This window comes from Martes martes (genome assembly GCF_963455335.1).
Source record: "Martes martes genome assembly, chromosome: 7".
NCBI lineage: Eukaryota > Metazoa > Chordata > Mammalia > Carnivora > Mustelidae > Martes > Martes martes.
In genome coordinates this window covers 60,540,869-60,551,625 of record NC_137894.1, presented here as the reverse complement: position 1 = coordinate 60,551,625, position 10,757 = coordinate 60,540,869, and the positions used below count along the sequence as shown (strand labels likewise).

The 10,757-nt window shown below is 55.0% G+C and overlaps 1 protein-coding gene across 1 annotated transcript; it reads left to right on the top strand.

Annotated features, from left to right (window-relative positions):
- Nucleotides 1-1,910: 1,910 nt before the first annotated feature.
- On the top strand, nt 1,911-10,528 carry LTK (leukocyte receptor tyrosine kinase; the record flags this gene model as incomplete). Its single annotated transcript, XM_080809707.1, is given in 18 exon segments — nt 1,911-1,966; nt 3,310-3,379; nt 3,383-3,517; nt 3,661-3,834; nt 4,029-4,167; nt 4,249-4,274; nt 4,276-4,408; nt 8,098-8,203; nt 8,713-8,844; nt 9,585-9,755; nt 9,757-9,815; nt 9,818-9,859; nt 9,862-9,905; nt 10,015-10,020; nt 10,022-10,060; nt 10,064-10,146; nt 10,220-10,310; nt 10,412-10,528. Coding segments are annotated over 18 exon segments (1,623 nt in total).
- Nucleotides 10,529-10,757: the final 229 nt, after the last annotated feature.

Below are 10,757 nucleotides of genomic sequence, written 5' to 3'. Positions count from 1 at the left end.
ACTTCTTGGTTCGTGGACAGCGCTTACGTGGTGGAAGGGACATGGGAGTCCTCTGCGACTTCTTTAATAAAGACACTAACCCAGTTCCACCCATGAGGGTGGCACCCTTATGACCCAATCACTTTCTAGAGGCCTTGCCTCCAGATACCCTCACACTGGGTATTAGAGTTTAACATATGAACTTGGTTGGGGGAGGGGAGAGTGGACACAGTCTGTAGCGCTGTCCTACAACTCTCCCTCCATTGTGGACTTCAGTGGTGCCAGGGAAGGAAGAGCGAGGAAGGAGTGGATCACAATGAACTCTGGTTCATTGGTTCATCTCTTTTGGTACAGTTTTTTGGTTCTTTGTCTAAATGCTAACACTTAAGCTTTCTTACAGTGTCATTATCTGTGTAGGATCCCCTGTGTTTACAGGTCATCAGAGTGAGTGCAGTGTGCCCTGTCAGTAGGTAGAGAGAACCACTTCCCATGAACGGAGCTGCTGGACACAGAATAATACATCAGGTTTTATAAGCAACTACTGCATCTGCAAACAGATTAGTCCCCAAACCCATGTGACAAAAATCGAGGGAAGAGTGTGTTAAAACACACTGCCCAGCCCTTCACTGGTGTTTCTGATTCAATGGATCTAGGGTGAAACCCAAGAATTTGCATCTCTAACAGATTTCCAGGTGGTACTGATGGGGCTATCTAAGCCCTAACACACTTGGAGAACCACTGGCTTAGCAGAATTTACCAAGTAAATTCTGGGACCTCACAGTGGGATACCCATGGAGTTCAATAGAGCATGGGTCCTACAGTGCTTTCAGAATCACTGTAGTATCTTTACTTAGCACTATAGTCTTAGACAACAAAGTAGCTAACCACTATCACTACTTTTTTTCCCAGTGCTTTATATATAGGCCTCAGCCTTTAAAATTAGTACTTCAGGGGCGCCTGGGTGGCTCAGTGGGTTAAAGCCGCTGTCTTCGGCTCAGGTCATGATCCCAGCGTCCTGGGATCGAGCCCCACATCGGGCTCTCTGCTCAGCGGGGAGCCTGCTTCCTCCTCTCTCTGCCTGCCTCTCTGCCTACTTGTGATCTCTGTCTAATAAATAAATAAAATCTTTAAAAAAAAAAAAAAGACAGACAGTGGAGTTGTATGAGGTGAACCTAAAGACTCATGTTTCTGAGGGTTTGAGGGTTTCTGGAGGTTCAGCCTTTCAGTCACAAAGGTACCGAAAAGACACAAACAATGGTAAGTAATGATGCCTTACTTGGGGCAGTTTAAAAGAGCACTTGCTGGGGCACCTGGGTGGCTCAGCCAGTTAAGCTGAAGCGTCTGCCTTCGGCTCAGGTCATGATCCCAGAGCCCTGGGATGGACCCCAGCACCCCAGCATCTGGCTCCTTGCTCATCAGGGAGTCTGCTCCCCCCTCTCCCTCTGCCCCTCCTCCCTGCTTGTGTTCTCTCTCCTTCTCTCAAATAAATAAAATCTTAAAAAAAAAAAAAAAGAGCGCTTCCTATGTGTTATTGCACACGCCCACACCCCACCACCAATGAACCACTCACCCCACTGCTCCTGATGTGAGAGCTAGAAAGACCTAGAAGCCTGAGCAGGATGTCTGGGGTGTGGTTGCCCCTTTTTTCACCTCCTGCCTCAAAGGGGTAGGGGGCACTTTCTCCCCTACCTTGGGATCCAGACAGCCCTGGGAGGGGTCCTCACAAGGCTCTTCCAGGAAACTTAGGGACCTTGCTGCCCACATGCCCCGCCCTTCCCTCCTTCAGCATCCTGGGGTCTGAGGTGGGAGTGGCCAGGCGGGCTTTAGGATGACAGTGTCTAGCAAGCTGTTGGACTCCTCTATAAGGGGCGGTCAGGCAGAAGTGACACGGTCTGAGTCCACAGCCCTAGCTGTGGCAGGCTGAACAAACCATGGACTGCTCGGGGTCACGGCTGCTGTGGCTTGAAGCAGCAGCTAAGTACCTCCTGTCAGTCAAGGAAACATCTGGCTAGAGGCATCTTCGGAGGCTTGGCAACAGCAGTTGAGAAGACTGGGTCCTAGTGGCTCCACCAGAGGCCTGGAGCCCTCAGGGCCAGTGCTTCTGGGTCAGTGCTGCTGGTGAGTGGGCCCAGAAGCACGGTGCGGACCTGAATTCAAGGTTCCCCATCACGCAGCGTGGGAAGGAGGGACAGGCCCTAGGGTCTCAGGAGCACCTGGGGGTGAGACCACCTAGCTAGGTCAATGAAAGGTTGGGGAGCCTGCAAGACCAAACCCGGTGCAGCCCCCAGGTCATTCACTGGGAAGGACTCCCCAGGGGAGAAACTTACAGAGGTATCAGTGGGTACCCAGAGGCGCTTCAGCAACTGGATTTGGTCAGGGCTGGCTTCCAGGTGCTGGTGTGCCCTGGCTGGGTGAGTTTAGGAACGTGACCGACCACAAAGGTTATCTCTTTATCGATCTTTATCTCTTGTCCCCATTTAACCACAGGCCCCCTCTCCCAACCCCGCTGTCTTGCTGTCACATTTCAGGAACCATTCTCTGCTCCAACTCGGGGTCCCAGGCAGCTTTTTTGCCATCCTTGCCCCTGTCACTGCCAGCTTCAAGATGGGAACGTCACCGCCCCACCTAGTGGCTTAGAGCCAGCTTCTCCCCTAATTCCCCCAGGTGAGCTCCAGGCTCTCCCTCCCTTCTCTGTTCACCTTACCAGGCCAGGTCAGATGTTCTATGACTCTTCCCTCCCCACTCCAAGGCACTGACAGGCCTTGGCTGTTTTCATCCCGTGGGCCTGTGGCGGGCAAGGACCCACACAAACACAGTGCAACAAGGCACACACCAGCAGCAGAGTGATGGTGACAGTGGAGACCACCGAGCCTCAGAAAGGCATGCAGATGTGGTGGGCGCCAGCCACCAGCAAGTACCTCTAAGTGTGGAGCAGGGGGAGGTGGGTGGTGACCCCGGTGCCTGAGGTTCTAAAGTCAGGGACAGAAGGCCTCAGGTGACCACATTGTTGTAGGGTATATTCCACAGCCCTGTGTGACCCTAGCGACTTTGTCCCTTCTTCCAGTGGAACCAGGGTCGGTGGTAATTGTCGCCACTGAATTAGCGCAGTACCTAGGAGCCTGTTGCTTGCCACTGGAGAGCCCCTAACCAGCGGCGGCGCCAAGCGGTGGCTTGAGCACCTCCCCCCAACTCCATTAAGCCTCCTAAAATAAGTGTAAAATCTAATCTGGCGTGCGGACCTAGTCTCCCCATCTTTTCAAAATCGACCACAGCCTCTTAAGCCCCTCAGATAAATTCTGGAGCCGCTTTCGTCACCAACCTGTGCCCCAGGCGAGCAGCGCGAGGACGGAAGAGCGAGGGCCACGGACTCCGCGCCCGCTTCCGTAGGATCTCAGCTTACTGAGCTGCGGGGGCCGAAGGCGCGGAGAACCACCTGTTGCGAGCGCACGGCGTCTTTGTCTCTGCCGTCTTCTCCCTTGGTCGCTGGGGGCCGCTTTACATCCTAGCTGGGCAGCAGGGAGAGGACGCCTGTCCTGGAGCGAGCGGAGCCAGTGGGATGAGGCGGTTCAAGCTCACCGGGGCTAGGGCCGGGCAGACCGAGGTCGCTCCTCGAGGTCCAGATCGCCGCGCTGTGAGGGGAGCGTCCCGGGCCCCGCCAAATCTGGCGCCCGCTGCCCGCAGAGGAGCCGGGAGAGCCAGCTCGTCTGCCTCGGAGAGTCTTGGGTCGCTGAGGAACATGCGGCGACGGAGGGGGCCGCAGGGGTCTCGGGGTCACGGCGCTGGACGCGAGGCGGCGGGGGTGGCGGGGGTGGCGGGGACGCCACCTGGGTCTTTCCGGTACGTGCTGGCCTCGGCGTGGTCAGCTCCCGCCCCCAGCAATCCGCATTGGGGTCCCAAGCTTCTTGCTGCCGGCGCGCCCACACAAGCTCTTCGTCCGGGCCTTGGGCTCCCGGTCTCTGCGCGCTGCCTGGAGTCCGTTCCCTTACTCGACGGTCCTCACTCGACGGCTGGCGCGCCGCAGGCCCCATAGCCGCGCGCGGGCTAGCTAGAGCCCCGGGCTGGAGGCGGCCGGAGGAGGCGGGCGGGCCCACCTGCGGCGCCGGGACCGAGGCTGGCTTCAGGCCGCACCCGAGAAACTGGAGAACCGCTCGGCCGTGCCCGGGAGCAGCAAGAGAGGCGGCGCCGCAGGTGAGGGCGCGGGGGGCGGGGTGGGGGGAGGTGGGCGTGCTCCCAGTCCCCAGTGCCGGCCATCACGCTGTCGCCCCGCAGACGGAGGGGGTGGCTGGACGTCGCGGGGCCCCTTTTCCGCAGGCCGGCCGCTCCTTGCAGGAGGGGGCGGAATGCGGCCAGGGCTGCGCGGAGGCCTGGGGTACGCTGCGCGGGGTCGTACTCCGGGGCTCCGGGGGCGGCGGCGGGGCCTGTACTGCGGGTGCAGTCGTTGGCGGCTAACCGGGTAGGAGCGCTCTCAAGGATAGGGGCTCGGGGGCTCCCAGGATGAAGTGTCATTGGAACCTTAGAACATGCCCTCTGAAGAATAGGTGGGCAAGGGGTTGAGCCCCGCTCAGGGCCCCAGGACAAGTAGAGTTAAGAGCTCTTGGAAAAGAGATTAAGTAGATGATCCTGGGTGGCTCTGTGGGTTAAGTGTCTGACTCTTGGTTTCAGCTCAGGTCCTGATCTTAAGGATCATGGGACTGAGCCCCACATTGGGCTCCATGCTCAGTGTGGAGTCTGCTTAAGATTCTCTCTCCTTCTGCCCCTCCCCCACGGGTGAGCGCGTGCACATGCTCTCTCTCTCTCTCTCATAAATCTTTTAAAAAAGAGAGGGGTGAAGGAATGGATGAGCCTGGTGGTGGATATTAAGGAGGGCACTTATTGCATGGTGCACTGGGTGTGGTGCAGCAACAACGAATCTTGGAACACTGAAAAAATTAAATTAAAAAAATCTTTTAAAAAAGAAAAGAGATCAGGTAAGCTGCAAATCACACAAGCAGACAGGATTCCCTAGATTTTCATTTAAATCTGGGCCTTTTTTTTTTTTTTAAATCACAACAGGTCTCCTTGCTCTACAGCAGTCCCAGGAACTTAGAGCTGGCTGAGTTAGCAAACTGAGCAGAGAGGCAGAAAGGCTGGGATAATTTATTCTTTTTTTTTTTTTTTTTTTTTTTTTTTTTTTTTTGAGAGAGAGAGAGAGGAGGGAGTGCTGAGGGCAGATAGAGAATCTTAGGCAGGCTCCACTCCCAGCACAGAGCATGTGGTGGGTCCTGCCTGGGGGCTCCACCTGGATCTCCATTTCAGCACCCTGAGATCATGACCTGAGCCAAAATCAAGAGACCAATACCCAACTGACTGAGCCACGCAGGTGCCCCAGGCAGGGGTGATTTAAGTTAGTAGTTCTCAAAGTGTGGTTTCTGAACCAGTAACATTAGTACCACCTAAGAAATGGTTAGACATCCAAGTTCTCAGCCCCTCTCCAACCTACTGAATCAGAAACTCTAAGGAAGACTCCTAGCCTTCTGTGTTTTAATCAGTCCTCTGGGTGATTTTAAAACACTCCAGAGTTTGGAAATCACTGGTGTAAAGAGCCAAAGCCTTTGGGTCTGTCTGAGCCATCCTGTTCAGAAGTACTTTATACCTATCTTCTCCATTCTCACAAAAATGGAACATGTGGATTGGGCCTGTCCCATTCTGTAGCTGAGGACATGAAGTCAGAGGATTTCAGGCAGACAAGGAGGTTGTCCCAGCCAGCCTGAACCAGGCCTTCAGGCTCCTGCTGATGACTCCCACCCACCTGTCTGGCTCCTGGCTCCCACTTCGGAGTGGGGAACACCTGTGTTGTAATGCTAGTGTAGAAAGGGCCACACTAGTTGCACCTGGAGACAACAGCTTCCCCCCATTCATAAGCTCACTTCCCATTTGTGTGCCGCCTCCTCTCCCCATTTTGTAGCCAAACCCTCTATCACTTTTCAATTTCCAGGGGGTGATACCTCAGAGAGTGATATCCTCTGGGTTGATGGGGAAGATGGGGTATCCCTCATACACCCCTGCAGTGAACCCTACCTATAGCCTCTGGCAGGTATTGGCCACTAACCCTCCTGTCCCCCATCTCTCAGCCTGGCCTAGCCTTATTCCTCAATCCCTGAACCCACTCCCATTTGAGCCACCAACTCTATGCTGTGAACTATCTGTTTCTTGCACACAGGAGTACTCGAGAACTAGGCTGTCAGTTGTGATGCCAGTTGGGGCATTCTGGGGTACTCTCCTACTCAGGCTCAACCTGTGAGCTCAAGGGTCCCAGAAGAGGAAGTATGCAGGCTTGGACCCTCCCCCAACCTCTTAAATGCCAGGTACTGCTCATTGTTCTAAAGTCCAGGACCCAGGGGCGCCTGGGTGGCTCAGTTGTTAAGCGTCTGCCTTCAGCTCAGGTCATGATCCCAGGGTCCTGGAGTCGAGCCCCTCATGGGGCTCCCTGCTCCTCGGGAAGCCTGCTTCTCCCTCTCCCACTCCCAGTGCTTGTGTTCCCTCTCTCGCTGTGTCTCTGTCAAATAAGTAAAATCTTAAAATAAAGTCCAGGACTAGAATTCACCACGTGGCTGGAAAAGTGTGTCTGTCTGCCACCCTCACCCTGCAATATCCATTCTTTTACTCAGTCATGGAGAGCCATGGAGAAGTGGAGATCCAATTGCACCTCAGGTCTGGTCATTGCCTTTTGAAAGACTGCCAATGGCAGGCAGGGCTCTGGTTAGCCAAATGCATGTGCCCAGGGGGCACGAAGCTAGCTGCAGATACCTTCACTTGCGTGGGTAAGTCCTGCCTTTGTCCACGGTCTGGACTCCTGGGGCCATGGGCTGGAAGGAGCAGAAGGGAACTGGGAGAGATGACTGGTGTGTGCCAGGCACCATTCCCGGGGCTGGGCAGGAGATTGGAGCTTCATCAGCGTATGGTTTGCCTTCAAGGAGCATGTAGACTAGTGGTCTAGTATGGAGGGGTGATACCTATCTGTCTATCTACCTACCTATTTTTCTATCTAGATATGTATCTAGATTTATTTTTTTAAGATTCTGTTTATTTATTAGAGAACACACATGAGAGAGAGCAAGGGGGGAGAGGGACGCCTGGGTGGCTCAGTGGGTTAAGCCTCTGCCTTCAGCTCCAGTCATGATCTCAGGGTCCTGGGATCGAGCCCCGAATCAGGCTCTCTGCTCAGCGGGGAGCCTGCTTCCCCCTTTCTTTCTCTCTGCCTGCCTCTGCCTACTTGTGATCTCTGTCGGTCAAATAAATAAATAAAATCTTAAAGAAAAAAAAAAGAGCAGCGGGGAGAGGCAGAGGGAGAGGGAGAAGACTCCCTGCTGAGCAGGGAGCCCAATGCAGGGTTCTGTCCCAGGACCCTGGGATCATGATCTGACCTGAAGGCAGACACTTAACCCACCGAGCCACCCAGGCACTCAGATATGTATCTAGATTTAGATATAGATATCTATTAACGTGACAATTACCATGGGAGACTTAAAATGTTTTAGGGTTTCTCAGGAGGGAAAGGTTGCTTTTATCTAGGATCAGTGGGGAAAAAACATCATGAAAAAGTTAACACTTGGGCTGAATCTTGTGGTATGGGTAAAATTTGGGGAAGAAGACAGAGAAGAGCTTCCCACTGGAGGTGTCTTTCTCCCTAGACCTGCCCACTCTACCAAGCCCTCTGGTTCTATTGGTGACTGTCATTGTGACCTCTACACTGAGCCTCCTTATGGTGTGTGGGGTCCTGATTCTGGGTAAGGAACATCCAGGAGGCATGGCTGATTCAAGGCTGTCCACCTCTTCACTGAGCTGTGTGTGGGGTCCCGGGGACAGACGTGGCTGATTTCAAGACCCCTGCTTCCAGCATGGGTTCCTCTGGGATTCTAAGTATAGAAGCAGCTGTGCAGGCCCAGGGAAGACGTTTGCCTTAATGGGTGTCTGGAGAGATGTCCTGGGTGGAGGGGTGGCAAAGCGGGTGGGCCAGATGGGTAGGTAGAGACTTTGCCCTTCTTCCTCAGTGAACCTTAAGAAGTGTCAGGGCCTGTGGGGGACGAGGGTGCCAGGCCCTGAGCTTGAGCTGAGCAATCCTTGAACCTCCATCATCAGGACAGCCCTCAACCCCTGCTACTGCTAGTCGGGGTGTGGCTAGGCCCAGCCCTGGCCTGCCCCCAGGGCCTACAGAAGTTTCCCCAGCCAATGTCAGCCTGCTTGGGTAAGTTCTCTCCCTCCTCTGAGAACCTATGCCCTCTGAATCCTTCCCACTCCCATCCCGTGCCCTGCTGTGCTAAATTATGGTTCGTAGAGAGCATCAGGCCCCAAACCTCTGTGTGGAGGATATAGAGGTCAGAGAAATTCCAAAAGGCAGAGTAACCCGTCCAAAGTCAGCTGTCATCCCCAATTCTGGGATGGCGGGGACCCTATGATTCCTTTGGAGCAAGGGTTGCCTCTACCCAGGGTGTCTGCAAGGACATAAGGAAAACCCCATCACAGACCCCCACCTCCACCCTGAGCCCATACCTTCTCTCTCTTCTGCCCTGGTTCTGTGCCAGCCAACATCGCCTCAGTAGGGCTTGTACTTGGGGAGATGCTGAAAGGCTTGAGTCCTCAGATAGGGCCACCTGGGCATGTAGGGGATGGCAAGAAGGGAAAGTAGGCACTAGCCCCTCTAGGACCCTTCCCCAGGCCCAGCCACCCACACCCTTCCAACCTGTTTTCCTACAGAGCCCTGGGCCATGGTACCTTTGGAAAAGTCTATGAGGGACTGGTAATTGGCCTTCCTGGGGACCCCAGCCCCCTGCAGGTGGCTGTCAAGGTGAGAGGGGTGGAACTTCTGGAACAGTTGGTGGAGCTAGGGTCAGCCCACTCTCCTGAAGTGTCTGGGGGAGCTCAGGAGCCGTCTTCCTCCCCAGACCCTGCCAGAACTCTGCTCTGGTCAGGATGAGCTGATTTCCTCACGGAGGGCTCACCATCAGGTGCGCCTGGGGCTAGTGGCCGGGGAGGAGGGTGGGAGCAGAACTCCCTCTCAGGACAGCTGCTCTTTACCCTGGGGCGAGAGGTAGCAGGTCTAGTGATACAGAGTCTGTCTCCAGTTTTGTGGAACCTACAGCCTGATTCCCTCCCTGCTGGCAGCTGGGGTATGTGCACCCTCGCCCAGCAAGTTCAGCTGTCAGAACACTGTGCGCTGTGTGGGGCTCCACCTTTGGACTGCCCCTCGCCTAATTCTGCTCCAGTTGATGTCTGGAGAGGATGTGAGGAGTGTCCTGAGGAACAGCCAGCCACACTTGGTAAGACGCTTCTCCCAGCCCACTGAGCCCATCTAAACACCCTGTCTGGAGTGGGGCGGGGTGGGGGAGTGCCTGGGTAGCTCAGTGGGTTAAGCGTCTGCCTTCAACTTGGGTCGTGATCCCAGGGTCCTAGGATGGAACCTTGTGTTGGGCTTCCTGCTTAGCAGGGAGTCTACTTCTCCCTCTGCACCTTCCTCCCCCAATTCCTGCTCATGCTCTCTTTCTCTCTCTCTAGAAATAAAAATTTAAAAAATAATAATAAAGACCCTGTCCTTGTGTCCTAAAACACACATGGACTACTGCACTCAGCCCTACCCAGGGCCAGCCATTACCTCTGGCCATGCGGGACCTGCTCCATCTGGCCCAAGACAGAGCCCGGGTCTGCCACCACCTGGAAGAAAATCACTTCATCCACACTTTGGGAGTGATCCTGACTCACAGGGTGTGGGGGAGCGGCTCAACCCTCTCCCCAAGGAACTGCTCTTCCATATAACTTTAATGGAAACAGATCAGGGCAAGAGCTTCTGAGTTCGGGCGGTGATGAAGAGCTGCTTATTACAGAGAGCTGTCGGGCAGGTGGATGCCCTAGAGGCCTTCTTGGAGGGCATCTTCACATCCAAGACAGACTCCTGGTGATAACCCACCCAACCCCCTCTCTACCCTTGGGCCACCTCATGTGAGGGAAATGGGGGGCTGTGCCTGATGGGCTTCATTCAGTTTCCCCCACTCATGATGCAGATCTTTTGGGGGTGCTGCTCTGGGAAGTCTCATTAGGCTACATGCCCTAGCCTGGGTGCACCAACCCAGACGTGCTGTACTTCGTTGCTGGAGGTGGATGGATGGGCCCTCCCCGGGGCTCTCCAGGGCCTGTGTGAATGTGGAGTGTTGTCCAGGAGGAAGGTCCTTCGCAGCCATGGGTGGGACGAACTCCTGCCTCTCCCCAGGTACCATATCATGACCCGGTGTTGGCAGCACCAGCCTGAACTCCACCCCAGTTTTGCTGGCATCTCAAAGCATCTCAGATACTGTATTCAGGTGTGGCCCCTGACCCACCTTGACCATGTTGATCTTGAGGGTCAGGAGGGCAGTCATGGAACAATGCTGTGGTCCCCTGCTCTCCTGCCCCGCCATTACAGGACCCTGATGTGCCGAATTCACCCCTGCCAATGGAGCTGGGGCCCATCCTGGAGCAGGAAGGGACTTCTGGGCTGGAGAGCAGGTCTTTGGAGGGCCTAAGAGCCCCACACGCCTAGAAACTGAATCTGGAGAGCTTAAAATGCTAGGGAGGGAGGCTCCTTGACCCCTGCCTGCCCTCTAGCCTCAAAACCCCCAAATCCAAGGACTTCCAATCTCAGAGGGGATTCCAAAGGAATCCTGAGGAATCCCCCCTATGGCTCTTGGGCCCCAAGGGGCCCTGAAGATGAGTACTCAGGCGCTGTCAGTAACAGTGATTCCTCCCTGCACTCCTCCTCCGTCTTCTAG